Raw genomic sequence first — 21152 nt, forward strand, 5'->3', positions numbered from 1 at the left:
GCAAACTATAGACCCATCTCCCTTCCCCCTGCTTTTTCTATAATACTGGAAAAATCTGTCAACTCACAACTGTGGCAATTTTTGGAGGAGAACAATCTTCTACATCCTAGCCAGTCGAGTTTTAGGTCCCACTTCAGCACTGAAACAGTGCTATTAGAAGTTGTGGAATATGTAAGAGGCGCCGTGAACACAGGAGGGAAGGCCATCTTGATAATCCCAGACTTATCGGCGGCCGTCGATACTGTCCATCATCGAAGGCTCCTCGACCGCCTCCATGCAACTGGGATTAAGATCATTGCTCTTAATTGCCTTACTCTTTTTTGGATGTAAGAAGCCAAGAGGTCTGGATGCCTCCTTTCTCTTCTAAGGCACGTGAATTGACGGTTGGTGTTCCTAAGGCCTCGGCTTTTAGCCCTACACTGTTTAATGTTTATTTAACACTTTTAACGGTATTGGTGGAGTCTTTGGGAGCTAAAGTAATTTTTTATGCAAATGACACCCGGCTTCTCTGTTCTTGTGGGAAGGGAGAAATTTTTGCTGGGGAGGCTATTAAAAACCGCATCTCTAAAGTGTTCCAGTGGTTGGCAATTAATCAGTTAAATTGCAACTCGGATAAGATCGGGATTATGATCTTTGGTTCATCTTCACCAGATTTATGTGGATTCTTCTGGCCGGAGGATGCTTCTCTTCCGGGCCCTCAACAGGGCTCAATAAAGAATTTAGGCATCAAATTTGATAGTGGATTCCTTTTCAACCATAGATCTAGGCTTTGATAGGTTCTTGCTTAGAGATGCTTCGGATGTTGAAAAAATCCCTGCCCTTTTGTCTGAGTGTTCCAAGAGAATGGTAATACAAGAGCTGATAACCTCCAAATTAGATTACGGGAATGCTCTCTACCAAGGTTTCCGGAGTACCTCCTAGGCAGACTCCAGGTGGTACAGAACTCGGCAGCCCGGTTGCTTCTTAATCTCCCCCTGCAAACACATGTCCTCCCATCTGGAGTCCCTCCACTGGCTTCTCATAAAACAAGCATTGGCAATGCAATAGGACTTCCATTTACGAGAGACCTATTGCGTTGCAAATGGGAATGCGTGCGGGTGACATATCACGAAGGGTGGGGGCGCGAGAAGGCATCGGACTGCGGGAGGGAGGCATGGAAGAAAGCGGTCTGTGCAGTAAAGGGGCCAGTAGCCCTGGAAGGACACAAATGAGGACATGTCCATCATAAGGAGGGACTAACAAGCCTACAACCAATCGGAAGGCAGCATTTAAGACACAAGCCAATGAAAATGATGGGCGGAGAGTGGGCGGAGGTTCCACGAAGCTTCTACACTATAGTGTATACTGCAGGTCTGAACAAGACAGCGCAAGCACCGCCTAGGCGAGACCTAAAAAGGATATTGTTCAAATCCATGGTCCTAGTACATAAAGGTCCACATGGCTGTGGGGCCGGCTATCTGAGGGAAAAGATCCATCACTCTGTTCCTTCCAGAACTTTCTTCTGAACACTTGGCTTGAGTTCCAAAAATCAACCAGTTTAGAGCAGGCAGCAGATCCCTCTCCTATCTGGGGCCGGTCATATGGAATAAACTCCATTTAGAGCTACACAGTATGCGTGATTTCTTCACCTTTAAAAAAACGAAAGACTTGGCTTTTCCGACAATCTGCAAAGGTCATCGTTGTAGGTGCTGTTATGTCTGTTTAGCGCTGGGACACTGTATAAATCTCAATAACATAACATAACAATGCTGTGCAGCATGGCTAAAAAAGAAGAAAAGTCTGAGTTGGATTGGTAAACAAAAAGACAAAAAGTGCAAGCCGGTGGGGGAAAAGCAACGTGGGTTGTTGGGCGGAAGCAACTCTGGGGCATGGGTGACGAAGACAACATAGAGGACACTGGGTGGAAAGCGAACAGAGAGAGGAACGTGGAGCGGGGGAAGCAAATGGATGACAAAGCGATCTGTGGAACGGCACAACACACAGGTGAGAAAGCAATGCAAGTGGGAGAAGCACACAAAGCCAAGTGTATAACAGAGGAGGGGAAGTGCACGAGGGAGGGAGCTGGAAAACAAATGTAGTCTTGTGCAGTGCTTAAACAAAAAGAAAAAATAGCGCTTGAAAAAAGAGCAGTGGAAGGACACGGGTATTGTGTTCATGCTCCAGGGACGGGACAAACTCAGGAAAAGAAAGTTAAGCCTACACAAGCTAATGTACACAATGCAATGACCAAGAAGCAAGCAGGGACAATAAAGCTACCTAGTGGTAAGGAATCATGGCATTGACAATACATCTTGGCAACAGACAGCGCATGCAGAGCCTAGTACCCAAATCTAAAAAAAACATGGCATTGACACCCAGTGCTGCTTCCCTCTGTCACAGAGTTTAGAAGCAGAATGCATCAGATTTATAGGGTGTCGAGAAACTGGTGAGAACCGCCGGTCGGCCCCGGCACCTCCTCTGCTCTGCAATCTGATTCAGCCCTGTTAAAGCCACAGCTGGGAAAGGCATATAAAAGGTTTATGGCGAAGAATGTGCTTTCACAGGAACCCAAGACCGATGCGCTTTACGGCTGCTTTCTGGACGGGCAGGAGAGACGGGCCATTCAGAGAGAGCGCGGCTGGAATGCGGGCGAGCATTCCTCCTCAAATACACGGGCGCTCGCGCGCGTGAAGCATGCTGGGATAGGATGTGGCGCAGAGCACCAGCGGACAGGTACTTCCCAGGAGGACTGCACGCGCGCTGCACAGCTGTACCTCCCGGCAGGGACTGCAATACTCGTACAGGACTGGGCAAGAATGTCAAGAATTCGAATATTACCAATGAGACAGTTGGACTTTTGACCTTTTGAGAAGGCCTCCAGCACTTGTGTCGGACAGGAGTGGATTTTAAGAACTGTAACACTTGTATAGGGCAGTAGCGGCACTTAAGGACTCAAATTCTTGTTTAGGACTATGCTGGTACTCAAAGAAAGTACTATTTGTATAGGGTAGTACTAGCACTTAAGGACTGATATGACGAAGAGAACACTTTACAGAAGGGTTGCAATACTTGTGAAGGACAGTACCGGCACTTAAGGACTGTGATACTTGTGTAGGACAATACAGGCACTTAAGGACTGTATTATGAATAATAAGATTGTAGGGAAACTTTACAGGACTGCAGTGCTTCTGTAGGGCAGTCCTGCCACTCAAGGACTGTAATACCTGTATGAGACAGTACCGGCACTTAAGGACTATGATACTAGTGTAGGACAATATTGGCACTTAAAGACTGTGGTATAAATAGGATTTTAGGGAAATTCACAGAAGGATTGCAATGTTTATGTAGGGCAGTCTTGCCTCTCAAGGACTGTAATACCTGTATCGGAATTGAAGAACTGTAATATTACTGAGCCAGTAGCAATATTTGTCAGACGGACTTCGGTACTGGTGTAGGTTAGTAGTGGTAATATGACAAATAAGAAAGTAGTGACACTTAACAGAAGCACTTCAATAACTGTGCAGAGAACGGATGGCTTTTGAGGGCTGCAATACTTGTGTAGGACATTACGGCACTTTAAGGCTCATACTTAAATTAGAGTAATGCTGACACTTAAGGGCTGTAATAGGATTAACAAGACATTAGCGACACTTCACAGAAAGACTGTAATATGTATGTAGCGCCGCAGCAGCACTTAAAGACTGTAATAGGAATAATAAAACATTAAGAAAACTTCACAGCAGCATTGTAATAAAGACAGCACCACTACTTAAGCGATATAACACAATTGAAGGGAAAGTACTGGCGCTTCCGAGGACCACAATACTCGTACAAGGCAGCACCAGCACTTAAGGACTGTAACACAGCTAACGGGACAGTACCGATGCTTCTGAGGACTACAATACTCGTGGAGTACAGCACCAGAACTTGAATACTACACTACGAATAATGGGGCAGGTCTGGCACTTTACGGTGCTCTGCAATACATTTTGGGACAGTAGCTGCACTTCTCAGTACAGATTGCAGGACATGCACTTAAACTCTACCGCACCATGCACTTCAGGTACAAGCACTTCTTTGTAACAGCCCTGTTTGTAAAGGCTTTGGTGGACGTGTACCAAGGCTTCTCAGAAACAATTCTCCAAGGCACTTCTCCCAGTCACTGTGCAAGAGAGTGGACTCTTCCCCTCTTGCACTTCAAGCACGGAATGGTGTTCCACTACCTTTGTAATAAAGTGTGTAAATCCGGCGTGCACTTTAAGCACAGAGCACGCGCCCGCCGGAAGCAGGGCTTGGATTTCGGGGGCAGAGCCGGGGAGGTCAGGGCTCACATTCCAGCGGGGGCTCGGGGCCCCTGTGTAAATGCTGGCATTGTCTGCCAGCCGCAGGCACCGGGCTGCTGAGCAGTCAGCGAGGCTGGGCTCTCGCGCACCACCCTCGGCACTGACCCCGGGGATGAACCGGAGACCCACCGAGGCCCGAGGAAGAAGGCTCGGTGACCTAAACCTGACCAACACTACCAGCACAGCAATCCCATGGCTATCAGGGAATGCAACCTCCATGCGAGGCCACCAGTTCCAGTCAATGCCACCGTCTCACAGCCAATGCCACCCCTTCAAGCCAATGCTGCGTACTCTGTGCCTCTCTCCTTTTCAGCCAACACTACCCGTCCCAGCCAACACCACCCTCCCTCCCAACTCCACCCTCTTTGCCAACGCCACCCCTCCCTGCCAACACCACCCTCCCAGCCAACGCCACCCCTACAAGGCCCCTGCAACCCAATACCACCCCTCCCAGCCAAAGCCACCCCTCCATGACAATGACACCCTGTTCCAACCAACACCAACCCTCCCAGCCAACACCACCCTTTTTTAAAACACAGCCCCTCACAGCCCACACTACCCATCACAGCCAATACCACCCCTTCAAGCCAATGCCGCTTACTCTGTGCCTTTCTCCTTTTCAGCCAACACTACCAGTCCCTGCCAACACCACCCTCCCTCCCAACACCACCCCAACACCACCCTCCCTGCCACCACCACCCCTCCCTGCCAACACCACCCTCCCTGCCAACACCACCCCTACAAGGCCCCTGCGACCCAACACCACCTGTCCCAGACAACTCCACCCCCTCCCAGCCAACACCACCCTTCCCAGCCAAAGCCAAAGGTCCCACCCAATGCCACCTCCAGCCATCGCCAGCCCCTCCCAGGCAATACCACCCTACACAGTTAACTTACCCCCATCCAATGCCACTGCATCCCAGCCATCACTATACCTATTCAATCAAATGCCACCCTATTGAGTGCCTTGAACCCCTTCAGCCAATGCTACCTCATCCCCAGCCACTACCACTCCCTTCCAGTTAACCAACCCCATCCAATGCTACTCCATCCGAGTCAACGCCACTAAGAAAACACCACCCTTCCAAGCCAACGCCACCCGTGCCAGCCGTCACCCAGCAAACACCATCCTTCCAAGCCAATGCCACCCCATCCCAGCCAACACTACCCCCTTCAAGTCAATGCCAACCCTGGACAGTTCCGCCTACTTCTAGCCAATACCACTTCCCTCAGGCAATGCTACCACCTCCAGAGTAACCCATCTAATGCCACCCAGTTCGAGCCAACATGATCCCACCCAGCCAATGCCAACTTCTCCAAGCCAAGGACATCATGCTGCCATAGCCAACTGAACCATCTTTGAGACAATGCTAGCCCCACCAGAGCCTATAGCTTCCAGCCAATACCATTATATCCAAAGCCGCTCTGTCTCCGTAAAGGCCGACCCAATACCCCAGCCAGTACCACCACCGCTCCCAGCAAATACCAGCCTCTCAAAGCCAATGTTACCCCATTCCATTCAATGCCACCCCAAGCTTTTACCACCCACTTCCAGCCAATACCATCCCCTGCCAGTTAACCCACCACATCCAATGGCACCACCTTCCAGTGAATGCCGCTGCCTCCCAGCCAAAGCCACCCCAAATGCCAATCCTGCCCAGCTAATGACATCCTTCCAAGCCTATGCACACACTTCCAGCCAATGTCACCCTTTCAGGCCTACGCCAACCACTTCCAGTCAATGCCACCCTTCCAAGCCAGAGCCACCCACTTCCCGTCAATGCCACCCTTCCAAGCCAGAGCCACCCACTTCTAGCCTACGCACCCCCTTGCTAATGCCACTCATTCCAACACATACCCAAGGAAACAAAGCATAGCGAACACACAACTGAACATATTATAAGTGAATGTATTTGTAGAAGGATTAATTGTAGCGTTCCACCCATCCCCCCAGCTGGACATCCAAGGAATCTGGAGTACAGCAAAAGAAAGAGATATGCCCAGGGTCACATGATTTCAGCTAGTGGTGACACCGGGAATAAAAATGCAGGTCTTTTCGCGTTGTGGTCTACGATCTAGTCACTAGGCAAATCTCAACTCTACTCGCTCAAACTGGTTGGGGATTTGACCACTTGGGCGTGATTCACAGAGATTTTTACCAGAGCAGGTGTGTCTTTCCGCTGCCAGAAGTGTGAACTAGTCTTCAGTCTACAGGCTTGATTCATAAAGCGTATTCTGTCAGTACTTCGTGTTTAATCAGGAATTTCCTCAAGTAAGGCTGGCTTAGCCGTGGCCCGGATTTGATTCACAAAGCCGTTTTTCCAAGAGTAAACACAGCTTATTTCAGGTAACTCCTATGTAAGCAATACCAGAGTATAAAGTAGGATGCGACTACCCCTAGAAAATGCTTGAAGAGTCCCATAAGCGAGTAATTCACACCAAAGGCAAGAGTAAACCACAAGGGCTCTCACAAAAAATCTTTGTGAAATGTGGCCCATGGCCACTGGGGAACAACCTCCACTTTTCCTTCCAATAAAACGCAGATCTTCCCTTCTGAGGGCCAATGATGAGTCATTAGACCACAACCCCAGCCAATGACACGCCAACTCAAGCCAATAGCACGCCAACTCCAGCCAATGACACGCCAACTCCAGCCAATGACACGCAAGCCTTCTAGTGTCACTGAAGACAAACTACTTATCACATTTACAAATAAGAAAATAAGAAGCATAGCAAAAAGAATGTAATCAATACAAATACTATTTATTATTTATTTTTAGCATTGGAGCATTGGAGTGATCGCTGAAGAGCGATTACATGGTGCAACAAACGTGACAAAGTGACAAGTGTGTCTACAAGTCAAAAACAAAAGACTCTCAGCTCAGGAGGATTCAAGGACATCTATGGTCATGCGATGCGAGTGAGTCAACTGCGATTTAACCTCTATGCAGTTATTGAGGTCATCATCAGGACAGTGAGTAACTAACTGGAGGAGCGCTCAACCTGTAATTTAGAGGGGACTGGTCATGAGTGACTCAAGCAGAGGATAAGGTCAAAAATAGAAATTCATTTATACTACTGGCCATATCCAATGCTTGATTCACACCCCAGCTTGATTAGCTCATGACCTGTACCCTCTAAATTACAGGTTGAGCGATCTTACAATTACTCGCTGTCCTGATGATGACCTCAATATCTGCATGGAGGTCGAAACACAGTGAAAACATATTCAATTCCTAATCTGGCCATATTCCACATATTTAATTCCTACTCTGGCCATATTCCCTGCTTGATTCCCCCTGACCTGTTCCTTATAAATTACAGGTTGGGCGATTTTTCAATTACTCACTGTCCTGATGATGGACTCAATATCTGCATTGAGGTCGAACACTGTTGACTATAATACAATTATACGTCTATGGCCATATTTGTTCTTGAATTCTCATGAGTTGGGAGTTTTTTGTTTTATGATTTACTTATATACAGACTTGTGAATGTATCACGTTTCTGGCACCGTGTAATCACTTCTTGCTGAGCACTACATTGTTATTTAGGAATGTATAAATCATTTAAGTAATTATACCCTATTATGTGTATTGATTACATTCTTGCTGCCATGCTTATTTAATTATTTCCTAAATATGTATGCGGCACAGCTGTGGATGCTTCCTACATCCACTTAAATTTTTAATTGCTTTTGATTTCTCATCAATTAGCATATTAGGTATCCCTAATATTAAGACAAATGAAGACAACCTACGCACTTGACAACAGCATCTACACTCAAGCAAATATGAGTCAGGCGCCTCTGGTGTAAGGAGTTTCATAGTGTCAGGCAAAATTATGGTTTGCCATTTGGATGCTCCCCCTACCCTAGCAACAGGGATATTTTGTGGGGCTCTTTGTGCAATCTGGTGCCTACTGGTGGCATCATACGGCCGCAGCCCCCAGTCTGTAAAAGGCAGTGCAACTAGAAGTTCACAGCTCCTGCCTTCCTGTCCCAAAAAACACCTCAGATCTCTTGGTTCTGCAGTTGACAACAAGCATCCCAGAACGCATTTCAAAAGCGGTATGAGACCTTATAAATGACAGAAAGGCGCTATATAAATGCACATAGCATAGAAACAAGACCACACCCACTGCTGACTCTCCAGCGCGCGGCCAAGACTTACATCGGCCTCCCATGATACTCTCTCAGTGCCTCGCCACTTACACCTGCTTGAGGTGTTTATGGCAGACACTCGGAGAACAGGTCAACTCACCCGACGGTCAGTCCAAAGAGGTTTTCTTAGAGCGGCCCGTGAATGTCAGGGGCTGCAGCTGGCACTGGGCTGGGCAGCTCTAGACAGGCAGTCACCTGCTGCGTTGTGCCCAGACCGGGGGCCTGCCTGCTGCTGGCCCAATTTCCTTCCCCACTACGAGAACAGAAATGTGGAAATACGTCTGGTGCAAGAGAACACAGTGCGTCCGTTCTTTCGCTGCCAGTCCAAGGAGTTGCCACATTCTGAGCCCGGAGGTGTGAGTGAAACGCTGTACACAGACCCAGCCCCAGGGACAAAACCTCATGTGTTGTGTAATGCCTGGAAAGAGAGAAGTATGAAGTGCTGGTGGCGTAGATTACTACAGTTACGGCCTATCTAGGCGCTAGTTTCTCTGACAGTATACCCCTAGTCACTTCCACACAGAAAGGAGGCTTGTCCAGAACGCATTTTTTAACATGCAGAATATCATGCAGGGGGTACGTAGGAAGGCACCCCTTCAGGCGGATCCATGCCAGGTCTTGAAGAGAACCAATTAGTACGTAACTGCTTTCCATTTAGATTTATTGCACGTAAATGTAGCTTACTTATGTGGCTATCCTGAAAATCTGGCATGGATCTGGCAGCATTCCACTTACATTGGAAAGAACTGCAGTCCAATCGTGGTCCCTAGTTATCTAAAGAGGGTCCAAACTATAATCAATAGAGACACAAGGTGATTTCCCAGAATACATCGGTACATACTTGTATCTGCGCCCCTGCAAGTTGGGAACCCCGAGGACTTGTGCATCCGAACAGCTGCGGCATCACGGTAAAATATTCAATTGACGCCCACGTGAAATTATATTCTGACCGCTAGCCCCGTCTCGATTGTACGTCATTTCCGGCACCCTCACGTCGCCAACAGGGGCATGACAATGCATCTGGCAACACCGCCCACTTACCCCGAGGACCAAGTGATGGGTGAATACTTCGCATGTTTTCTCTGCATGAAAAGTCATAAATGGGGCATCATTTAAGGTGTGGAAACACATTGAGATAAGAAACAGCAATTAAATATGCTACCGTAACATCTGAATGTGTCTCTTCTTGATCTTGTAAAGATAATAATATAAAGTGGTACAAGCCAGAGCACAAGTCCCCTTTTGACGTCTGATTAGGTGCAGCATGTCTTCATGTGTGCGGCACGGCCTACACTTGATTCAATTCGGAAGATAAGGTCACATCCACAGACCATCAAACATTCAATTCAGTCTCCACTGCTCAGTGCCACGACAATGGTTTCACCCACAAGCCACATAATACTAACTAGACTGAGAAGAACCCGAGACGGCCCAGTAAGCACAAGGTACCCTAAGTAGACACCCAAGACGATTGCTGACATTGAATCGGAAACAAAAATAACGTGTGGACAGAATATCACATCAAACCAGGGGGGTGTGGAAGTCACTCGACACGTACCTAGACTCTTACGAACCCCCTTGAATCCATTCCGATTCCCTCCTCCCCTCCCCCTCGGGGGCGCGGACCGAGCGAGATGGAATGTTACCACCATGGGCCGAAGAGGCATGGGGGAGCATCCTTTACAATGCAACTGTTACTCCGCACTACCATTACAACACAACTTTTACAACGCAAGTCATTACAACGACTTGCGCTGGGGGGCGCTCCAGGATAGGGAATAGGTTAATTTACTATCCAACACCTTTCCTACTATCCACAGGGACTGGAGTTGGAATAGTAAATTAAACTATTCACTATCCAGCGCCCCCAACGCAAGTCGTTGTAACGACTTGCGTTGTAAAGGTTGCGTCGTAATGGCATGCGTTATAACAGCATGCGTTGTAACGACGTACATCCTCAGGGGGCCCTACAGGACTACCAATCCTGCCACAGGTTAACTAGTGGGGTGTCGGCTTTGTCACATAGCTATAAGCCCAATTCGGCTCTTTGCTACAGAACCTCTCTTGTCTCCTCCTTTCACCCCTTTCTTTCCTGCTTCTTTCATCCTTTGCCTAATTTCCCAGCAGGTCAATGTAGAGGGGATTAGCTAAATATATATCTCAAAGTATCTGTAATCACTGCAATGCAAACTACGTTTGGCTAACCTCGTAACAGAAATGCTAATGTATCCGTTTATAGAAATTATTAAAACACTTTGCAATAAGAAAAAAGGTAGAGGAAAAAAATATCAAGAAGGTAAGTACCAATAGGTAAGTACAGGTTTACCCATAGACGTCAAGTCACCAAAATGCCTGGGGTAGCAGAATTAATTTTACATGCCCCTCGAGCTTCACTTTCATGCACACATACATGTGCTTATACATACACACACATTCAGACATACACACAAACTCTGGCTACACTTGGACACACAATCACACTCCTACATAAACACACTCAAACTGCAAGCACACACACAACATACATACATTTAAAATCATTTTTGTACTTATCTCAGCTGTCAGGGAAAGTCCTATTCCAGCTATTTGTACTCCGTTTTTATTAAACGAATAGCTAATAATGTAATATTATTCACTATAAGTATAATCAAAAATTCACAAAAAACGAGGTGAGTGAAGCCCCACTGACGTCCATATGGGCGAGCTGCTTCTGTTCCTGCCAGGGATTTTGCCACTGCTGACACTAAGGGTCACAAAGGCAGTGACAGGGGGCACAAGGGGCATACCAGGGGTCGCAGCGGCTACCCGTAAATGAAGTCCATGGATTTATTAATCTTAACTCCACATCTACCTACATTGAAGATATATATACCGTGAGGGCACACATATGTGGTGTTATCTATAGTAAAACTTTGCTTACCTACAGAAACTTCCCTTCATAATATTTTTGTCCTTGACCTTTTGTGCCACAATATTTTTGTTTCCAATATTCTGTTTAAATACCCCCCCCCCAAGTATCTGTGACCACACCTGCTTTGATGGTCTACTCCATCAGTGGCAGACCCCCACCCCCTGTAGCAGGGGCAGGCAAAGATGTATTTACAGCAGCGAAGTTCCCGATTTTTCCCACTTTACAAATGTTGCTAAATTTCTCTGCTTTTCATATGCAGAGTTTTCCTGTGCATTGTGAGGTTATTTCTACTGCACTGCGAAATAATCTCCCCCCTAATCAAACTCGCCCACCACGGAAAATGTCCACACACTCTGCTTTCATCAGAGTGTTTCTAAGCACAGTGGCCAAGGCATGCCAACCCTTTCTCTGCAAGTTTACCTTTCGCGACATAAATTGTTGAGAAAGTCACAATGTTCATGCAAAGGTGGGAAAGTGTCAAACTCTGAAACTTAGTGCAGCTCCCAAGGGGCTCCGCGAAGATTCTGAGAACAATACTTGCAACTCTGCACACACCTACTAACAGATGCTGATGGAATCTAGCGGGAAGTGTGCGCCTCCCACGCTGACTTAGCACCAGGATATCAAACACAACAACGCTTAACATATGTCACAGAACACCCAGGAGGACAAGGGAGCTCAAAGACTCCCATAACTGAAAGGTGTGGTCAAGTAGAGAGGTGGGGACCTGATCTAGCTGTTGGCGGTGGGTTTCTACGTCACCACGGTGATGGCTATCCCGTCCGCCAACATATAAATCCCATTGCATCCTATATTGTGACGGAGTTACCCATCCACCAACATCTAAACCCGGCCCTCGGTCTTTCTGGTTCTGCAGGTGACAATTCCCCACAGTGGTTGCATCTACACCAGGGTCTTCGCCATATGCCCCATCCTTACTTCAACATGAAGATACAACCAATCACTTTGTTGCCTTGTAGATGGCTTCGTGCTATATAAGTCACATATGTGCATACATACATTGCCCCCCCATTGGATCAATGGCCAACGGGTGGGATTGAATCAAGCATGGCGTCTTTTGGAAGGATGGTAGACCGGCCTTACCACTTTGCCTCCTGTGTTGTCCTGTCTGCAGCCGTGCCCTGGGTGGTCGATGAAGGACGTGACGCTGCCCACAGACCTGCCTTCCGCGACCCCCGGCGCCATGGAGTAGAAAGGAGGGCTGGGGCTGGGGGGAAGGCCGGAGTCCGGACTGTCCAACAGGCCTTCACGGTTCTTGTCCTTGAGGCCGTCTCCCATCCCCTGGAGGTTCAGGTGACCGACCATGACTGAGAGACCGCCAACCAAGTCCAGGCGAAGGGCACCCACAACCTGCCTTGACAGCTTTGCCCCCCCGGGGAACAAATTTAGAGCCCAATGTGCAGCGTAACACGTTGAAGAGCCAGGGAAACCTAGAGGAAGAAAAGATGACCAGGTTCAGAAGTCAAAACACAAGACAAAACTGTCGCTTTAATTATTGATGTCTGTCTGAGTCCTAACATCCTTGCCTCCACCACCCCTGCCCAGACGCTTCCCGCTCTCTCATCACTAGTTCCAAAGTTCCTTCGGAGACTCCCCTTAAATTCTCAAAAACCTTTAATTCTAGAAGCACGCTTCATTTTAAAAATGACTGCACCTCGTGCTGCCCTAAGTCCCTTTGGGAAGCCCCCCTCTCACCCCTCAATCCATCCTTTGAACAGGTGGGACGATCTTATAATCATGACCTTTTTCTGGCAGGATTTGTGGCACCTTAATGAATTTTATGGCATTTTTGCCCATTTTAGAGGGGCATCTAGCCAGGGGTGCTACCAAACATCTCAAAACCCAACCAGGCGTGGTGAAACAGAAGGGGCGCACGAGGACGTGGATTGTTGAACCTTCTTGGAGATGCAGGTTTAGTTAAAACGAACAGAAAACATTTTTCGTTTCGCTGGATGGCCTCTTTAAGAACATAAAAGACACATTCATGAAGGTAGAGGGCAGTAAAAGCAGGGCTAGCCAGGCAAATATTTGCTCTTCGGTCTGGGAATATGGTGTTATTGACAGATCCCTCCACGTGCTATTAAATTCGGGTCACTGTCTCTGTGCTGTACGTGTGAACACGTGATTCAGTTTATTTAATCATAAATGCATCAGAAAGGACTCGCAAAGGTTTTATTTCTAATAACAATAATCGTAAATAGATTTCTGAAGTGCCATGCCCGCGGCCGAGGAGGCCTCTTGGCGCTGAGCGGCGGGGAAATGATGGCAGAAATTACTGTATTTGTGTTCAGTGACTATTCACAAAAGGGGCTGCTCAAATTTCCTAGAAACCAATCACTCCTTTCCTGAACTGCTTGCACTATTCTCTGCAGCAGCCGAGCACTGGAGATTAGGTTTCCTTGCAGCGCACAGAAAATCTGTGTTTTCTTTGTCAAAGCTGTGGAACGTTATCGATCATGTCCAAGCAGCACGATTTTTTTCTGTAGAAAACTCAGGACGGGCATTGCTTTTGTGCTTCCAAAGCCTGGAGCAGCTGGTGAGATCGCTCGGTGGGTTAAGCACCAGCTGCAGAGATCTGTGTATAACATGCAGGTCGCTCACAAGTTCAGCCTGCAGCAGGGCTGACGCAGCCCATCGTCTTCCTAAGGTCGATGCAACGAGGAGCATTCAGCTGGTTAGTAAAAACTCTTCCTGGTCAAGGGGTCGTAGGCCAGCTTATGGTCTGCGACAGGAACACACGAGTGTAGAAATGAGATTAAAGTTAAAGTGCCAGTACAGTCTAATTAAATCAGTACTCCTGAGAAAAGCTGGCAGCACCCACCTTGCCGGTACCACCCACTTAAAAGTTTAAAGCCCTGCACATAATATCCCATTAATAACATTAGCAAATAGCAGTGCTGCTGAAGAGTGCAGTAATTATAGCAGGGATTCTTGTTAAAAAGTGCCAGTACTCTTCAATCAAAAGTATAAGAGCCCTGCTGCGAAGTGCCGGCACTGATCCACTAAAATGAGAGCAGCCCTGTTCAAAAGTCAGGCATTGGCACATAAAAAAACAGGAGCTCTACTAAGAAATGAAATTATTGTGATAATGAAAGTCTTTCAGCCAAGTTAAAACCTGCCAGTAACTATCCATTGAAAGTACAGCACAGTACTGGTCTGTCAAAAGTGCAGTATCCCTGCTCACAAGTGCAGGAACTGGTCTGTCAAAAGTGCAGCATCCCTGCTCACAAGTGCAGGAACTGGTCTGTCAAAAGTGCAGTATCCCTGCTCACAAGTGCAGGATCTGGTCTGTCAAAAGTGCAGCATCCCTGCTCACAAGTGCAGGAACTGGTCTGTCAAAAGTGCAGTATCCCTGCTCACAAGTGCAGGAAATGGTCTGTCAAAAGTGCAGCATCCCTGCTCACAAGTGCAGGAACTGGTCTGTCAAAAGTGCAGTATCCCTGCTCACAAGTGCAGGAAATGGTCAGTCAAAAGTGCAGTATTCCTGCTCACAAGTGCAGGAACCGACCCACTGATGTGTCAGCAGACGTATGAAGTTACGACCCTGGCCCCTTAAAAGTGCCTCAGTCCTGGCGAGAAGTGCCTGTACTGTTACTTTTAAAGTGCCGTGTTCCCTTAGCACGGCATACTCCTGGAGGCTGGCGGTACCTGCCTATTTAAAGTGTTGCAAGTCCAAGAGGGCAGACGGCATCAGGAGAGTGGATTTAAAGTTCAGCCAGCAGTGTTTGTAAAGCACCTGGTAGGAGAACAGAGGAGCAGAAAGGGCACTCACCGCTTGTAAGGAGGTCTCTTCCTGCCCGGGGACTGCTGCAGCTCTGAGCTCCCTCCACCCTCACCCTCTCCTATGAACCGCACTGACGCGCTGCCTGCTTTTCTGCATTCCCTGGCTCCCGGGGAGGCACGAGCGCACTCCGTGTCACGTGGCACGTGCTGCAGCCCCAAACAGGCATGGCGCAGCAGGAGCCAGGCATGTGCCTCCCAAGAAACTCTACATCAACCTAATCATAATGCAATAACTGGAGAGTATATGTAGCTTGCTAAAACACTCACAAATGTTCATATAAAAGACGGAGGAGGAGATTGGTGGGAAAATTAAATCCCTACGTGTGCGTAAGAACAAAATAATAGCAATACAACCCTAAAGTGGCATCATGCAATTGAGTAAAAAAATTAAGATTACACACTTATTAATAATGTTGAGTGAACAGTTATAGTTTATTTAGAACTACACTAGAAGCTGAGGATAATGACAAACAAAATAAAGTGAAAAAAGTAGCGGTTACTAGCTAAATACATTTTTCTAAAGATATTTTAAGGTTGCGAAAATAATTTATCAATTGTAATGTAGAAAGGCATGAAGTATTTGGGTCTTTTTACCACCCTTTTCCCTCAGATATCAGCCAACGTGCAAACAAATCCAATACAGCAGTTACCACCGGCCATGTGTCATCAGGAACACCATTTCCTGTCCGGGCTTTAAAGCCAACACTTTGAATACGTTTAGTTTCATGTTACCGTGGGGCGGCACGCAGCTGCCTACGTGTCCCAGCATGCAAAGTTCTGCTGTCTGAAAAGACAGCACTGGACACAGGCTCTGGCTTGGGACTAGTTGACAGCTGTGTTGCACACATGAAAACCTGTTCTTACTCGTTAACCTTCTTGGAAAGGTAGATTCTGTGTTTTGGTATGTTATATGTTTTTAAGTGGTGCGCTTCTGGCGGCTGGCATGACGTCGCAGCGCTAAGTGGTACCTTCTCGCCCTGTTTATGAGTTCGCTTTATCCCCACAAATGCACACACGGGAATACAGTGCCTGGTCATTATCTTGCTCTTGAAAACAGTTAAACACAAGCGATTGAGCAATGAGGCCACGTGAATTCCTCTCACCCTTCCTGCGGGGCGGCATTCGCCAGAACATTCCTTGCAGGTAATTGCGCTGAGTGGCTGCTGACAACGCAGCCTACAAGTTCACCCGCGATCGGCAGATGTGACGCAGGCCTGGGGCACGCATTGGCGCTGGCCTGGGCGAGGAACAATTTCTGCACCCACCCCATCTCCCAAAAGGTGGGTGGGTGGCAATGTTTGACATTTAAATGAGTAGTGTTCCAGTGATGCACGTCTTGGTTAACACATGGGCTAAAAAACACAACCCCGCACCTTTCAATACTTCAGGGCCTGATCCATCAAAGTTGGCTACAAGACCTAAAGGTGAAGCAAGGTGATACACAGTGAACTCAACAGATCTCCACCCGACATTGTTTTTTTTAAGCATTATTCAATGTATATATTACGTACGATGCTTTAATTTTACAAAATGATTGTATTGAGCCAGTTGTGGTGGTACAGAAAATGAATGCATCCTTTGCTACTCCCACCGGCACAGGTTCAAATCCCGGTGTATGCATTCATCCTTCCGAGGTTGAAAAAATAACTGCCAGTGAGTGCGTAAAAATATATATCCATTATCTGTCAATAGTGTCTTCAGGCCCTTTGGGTCGAAGATGCATTGTACAGAGATGCCTGTTTTGTGTTTTTAAATTTACTTTGATTGTGACCTTTTCATGCAGCAGTTTTACTACAGAGCCGGTACACTATAGAGCGGTGCTTGGGACCTGACCGACTCACTGACTCTGCCCCAGCTCTAGAGCCTTTTCCGATGTGATAGTGATATATGACTGTGTCTGCCCCAACATTTGCAATCACAGATGTCATTTTCAGAAAACAGTCAATTCAACAGTCTGCTTATGTACCTTTATCCTCAACTGAAGAATTTCTCTCCTTCCATTCATCCAGCGGAAAGACCCCGCCTCCTGCTTATTGGCTAGTATAGCTAGAGTAACAGTTTCTATCACATGTTTATCTTCCACTTGACCTGTCTTGGGAGTACAGTGTATAAACATCATTATAAATATAATTAAATTCAGCATTATATGCTCCAAGTAGATTTTGAGTGGATGTTTTAGAGATTTCATTTGTCACTTGTTATTTAGCCTGGCTGCTTGTTAATATTGCATTAAACCCTTGTTAACATTTTTGGCCGCCTGATGTGTTCATTAAGACCTTTTATACTGCATTTATAGCCCTGGAACTGCATGTCCCCAGTGTGTCTTACCCACTTGAATGCAAACATAGGACTTTCAATTGACATGTTGATTTCATTTAACATATGCCAGTTCCTTTTGACAAGTTTGATGATTTAATCTCTTGTAGTACCCAAAGTGGTCACAAACATGACTTTAGCATCTAGAGTTCTCCAAAAGTGAATTTTGTTTTTGGGAAATTTAATGAAACACAATTATGCCCTGCAAGTACTCAAAACCCCCTTTATGGCTCAAGCCCGGTCATATGAAATTGTAATACATTTGTGCAATAGAAACCAACATGGAGTTCTATGATGGGGGGTCAGATATAAGGAATACATCTTTTTATCTATAGTCTTAACTCTGTATTACAATTATTTTTATTAAGCCATTAACAGCACTTGACATGGGAACAACAATTTTAACAAAAAACATACATGTAAGATACATCTCAATTACAAGAAGTTGATTTTTTCATGTAGAGTTAATTTACACAGTTCTTGAAAGTCATAAAAACACAAGAACATTGCAAACATGTGCTTTGTGGTTTGCATTAGAATAACCGCTTCTTCAAGGGCAAAAAAGTCGTCAGATGAATGCAATCAAACTCTTGTGTTAAACGGCTGAATCTAGTTCCAAGCATGTTTGTGGGCCGCCTCACAATGTCCTCTTTTGAATGTTACAATGCACCCAGAAGCAGCTCAGAGGGAACCATAAAGACATCAAATGACAAACTTTCCACAGTAGCCGAGCATCACAGCCACAATTCTCAGTCTGCTCGCAACATATTATAATCGGCAAGAGTATTTATTGGGGATAATGGATTCCATCTTTGTAGATTTTTATTACCCTCTAAAGTTGTTACATAATATCTTGCTCTATCGTCTTAATCCGATTCACTCTGGAAGCTTGTTGGCCACTTGGTAATGACTTAATAAGAAGAATTGTAATACAGAGATAAGGGTATTGATCGAAAGAGTAACTCTTAAATATCTATACCCCCCCCCCAACCATAGAATTCCTTTATGGGTCTATTGCATAAATGTACTATGAATGAATGAATGAATGAAATAGCTCTTTTATAGCGCATGGCTACCCGGAGGCATCCCAGCGCTTGAAGCTGCGATAAGAAAGGGTCTGAGGAGAGCCGGGGTCAAGTGTTCGTTAATTTCCAGGGAAGAGCCAGGTTTTTATTTTCTTACGAAATGAAAAATGATTGGGCTCCTGGCGAAGTGGTGGGGGCAGAGAGTTCCACAACTTTGAGGTGTTATAGGAAAAGAGGCGGCCACCCGTACGGGCCTTGTTGATTCTGTTGACTTGTGCCAGGTTAAGGTCGTTGGAGCGGAGGTTTCTAGTAGTTTTGTGTGGTTTGATCAGATTGGTGAGGCTAGGGGGGGCCTTTGTCTTGCAGGTTTTTATGGGCAATACAGAGGGCTTTTCCTCTCCACCAAACTTCCGTTTCCCTCTTTTTTACCGCACTATCTTCATTTTTTCTCCACACCGGTGACCACACGCGATTGCATGTATTTAGACACTTCACTGCATGACACGTATAATCCACCTCGTCAGCGAATTGTAATTTGCATTGACTGCTATATCTCCTTCATTTTTTTAGAACTCCTTGAAAAAGGGCTGATAAGCCCGAAATGCATTGGAGTTAAGAAAACATGCATATATGATGAATAATGATGCAATGATGATAACGTCGTTCATTTGATATGTTGAAAATATCAAATGATACCAACTATCAAATATAAACTTTGCAAAACTTAATGAACATTGTTTGGGAGTCTATCTTTGATGAACCCAGTGGAGTGCCTCATACAGGGATGTATTCACACGCATGTATGCACCATTTTCATTATTTTTGATAGCGTCTAGGACGGACACGCTTCCTGCGAGAGCACCCTATCTTCTTGAACTTGTACTGAACTTATCAAAAAAGTTGGACAAACCTATAGCTGTGCATCTTCCATTTACTGTTAAGAGTGCATGATACTGACATCTCCCGACAGTCCATCATCACCCAGCACACATGGAAATGCAGTGCCCGTTGGTAAGTCCAAAATAAACACACCACACACCTCCAGCCCACAGTCATGCCACTCACGACACTGCCAATGGGCACGCAGCACATGCCAACCGACCAGACACGACAATACGACTCCATTGGGAATCCGGCCTTGCCATGCCCACAACCCAGCCACAGCATGGCACCACAGACATACAATAGCAAGATGTGAGGAGGGGCATGGAGCCGGCATGCGAGAGAGCGGCAAGTGACTAATGAATGTGAACCTACCCAATGCCAGGTGTGGCGTGGAGGTGTCAGACAGATCACAGAGTGCAAAACAGGGAAATGTCCATGTGGTGATCAACTGCTGGTGTTTGGAGTGTAGTGGCCAGTGGACGTTACCATGTCCCCACAGGCTGTGGGGCAGAATGCAGAAATGTCGCACATTACACCCCCCCTGCATTCGCGTGCGTTGTGGGTTGGACCTGCATACGCCAGGCCTACGTAGGGGTGTGAACACAAAGCCCTCGCCCTGGTCGTGGTTCTCATTTGGAATGGACAACGCGTCTGCCAGGGTGGCGCCTCTCAGCCCGCCACGAGTCCTGCGCCGAGCGCTGCGAGGCCTGCATCCCTGTGTGCCTGCTGCAGCCCCGGCTGCTGGTCCCCATTCCCGCCATGCCTGGCCCAGTGTACCGAGGCTCTGTTCACCTGCCTACACTGGCGTGTGTCAAAGAGGGCCCACCACGTGCCGGTGCAAGCTCCAAGCACCAGTCCCGTGAACTCTGCAGCCTCCGCAGACCATCGCTGGCCCGCCTGATGCTGGCACACATTACTCCTTTCTTATTTACATACTCCACGGCCTCCTCTTCGGCCCAGTAGGTCCCACAAGTGGTACTGTGCCCGGAGTGGCAGTGACCCCAAGTCCGTGGTAGCGGCCACAGCACCAGACTACCTTCGATCAGTGAGGCATAATTCCATATGGCAGGCCTGCGGCACATGGTGCCACTAACTCTGTTCAATGCCAGCCGGCAACACATGGTGCCACTAACCCTGTTCAATGCTAACCGGCAAAACGTGGTGCCAGTAACCTTGTTCAACGCATGTTGGCGACACGTGGTGCCTCTAACCCTGTTCAATGCAAGCCGAAGACACGTGGTGCCACTAACCCTGTTCAACGCAAGCCAGTGACACTTGGTGCCACTAACCCTGTTCAACGCAAGCCGACGACACATGGATGAGGGCTCAGGCCTACCCTGCGAACCAGTAGATCACACATGTGGAACTGTGTCTTGGGTAAGATGTGGAGGAGTCCACACCATTGGACACGCCTCATCAAAGGCGGCATCCCCTAACAGCAATGGTGCCACTAACTCTGTGCGCAATGAGTCATAGGCACTATCTGGTTGGACTTTGGTGGCATCTGAGTCCATGGCCTGGTGGTTTCCTGCATCTTCATCTGGCTGGACCGGACTTGGTGTACGAGATGTGTCTGTTCCATTCATCTCCACCCTAGTGACTGTTTCAGCGTGGTCCTGCCCTCTGCATCATGCCCTGGGGGTATACCTTCCACTGTCCATGAAACACTCCACGACAAGCTCCTTTTTACATCTATGGAAATTTGCTCTGCACTCGTGACCCTGCCC

General features: G+C 47.1%; 1 protein-coding gene across 1 annotated transcript in view; it reads right to left on the bottom strand.

Annotated features, from left to right (window-relative positions):
• The window catches only part of RFLNA (refilin A), a 92219-nt gene extending 76927 nt beyond the window's left edge, over nt 1-15292 (bottom strand). Inside the window, exons 1-2 of the mRNA XM_086942898.1 lie at nt 15189-15292; nt 12500-12846 (exon numbers count right to left, since the gene is read on the bottom strand). Of these exons, the coding sequence (XP_086799024.1) occupies nt 12500-12721 (222 nt within the window). The 5' untranslated portion in view covers nt 12722-12846; nt 15189-15292. The remainder of the gene's footprint in view (nt 1-12499; nt 12847-15188) is intronic.
• Between the last annotated feature and the right edge of the window lie 5860 nt (nt 15293-21152).

This window comes from Lissotriton vulgaris, chromosome 11 (assembly GCF_964263255.1).
Source record: "Lissotriton vulgaris chromosome 11, aLisVul1.2, whole genome shotgun sequence".
In the NCBI taxonomy this organism is placed as follows: Eukaryota; Metazoa; Chordata; class Amphibia; order Caudata; family Salamandridae; genus Lissotriton; species Lissotriton vulgaris.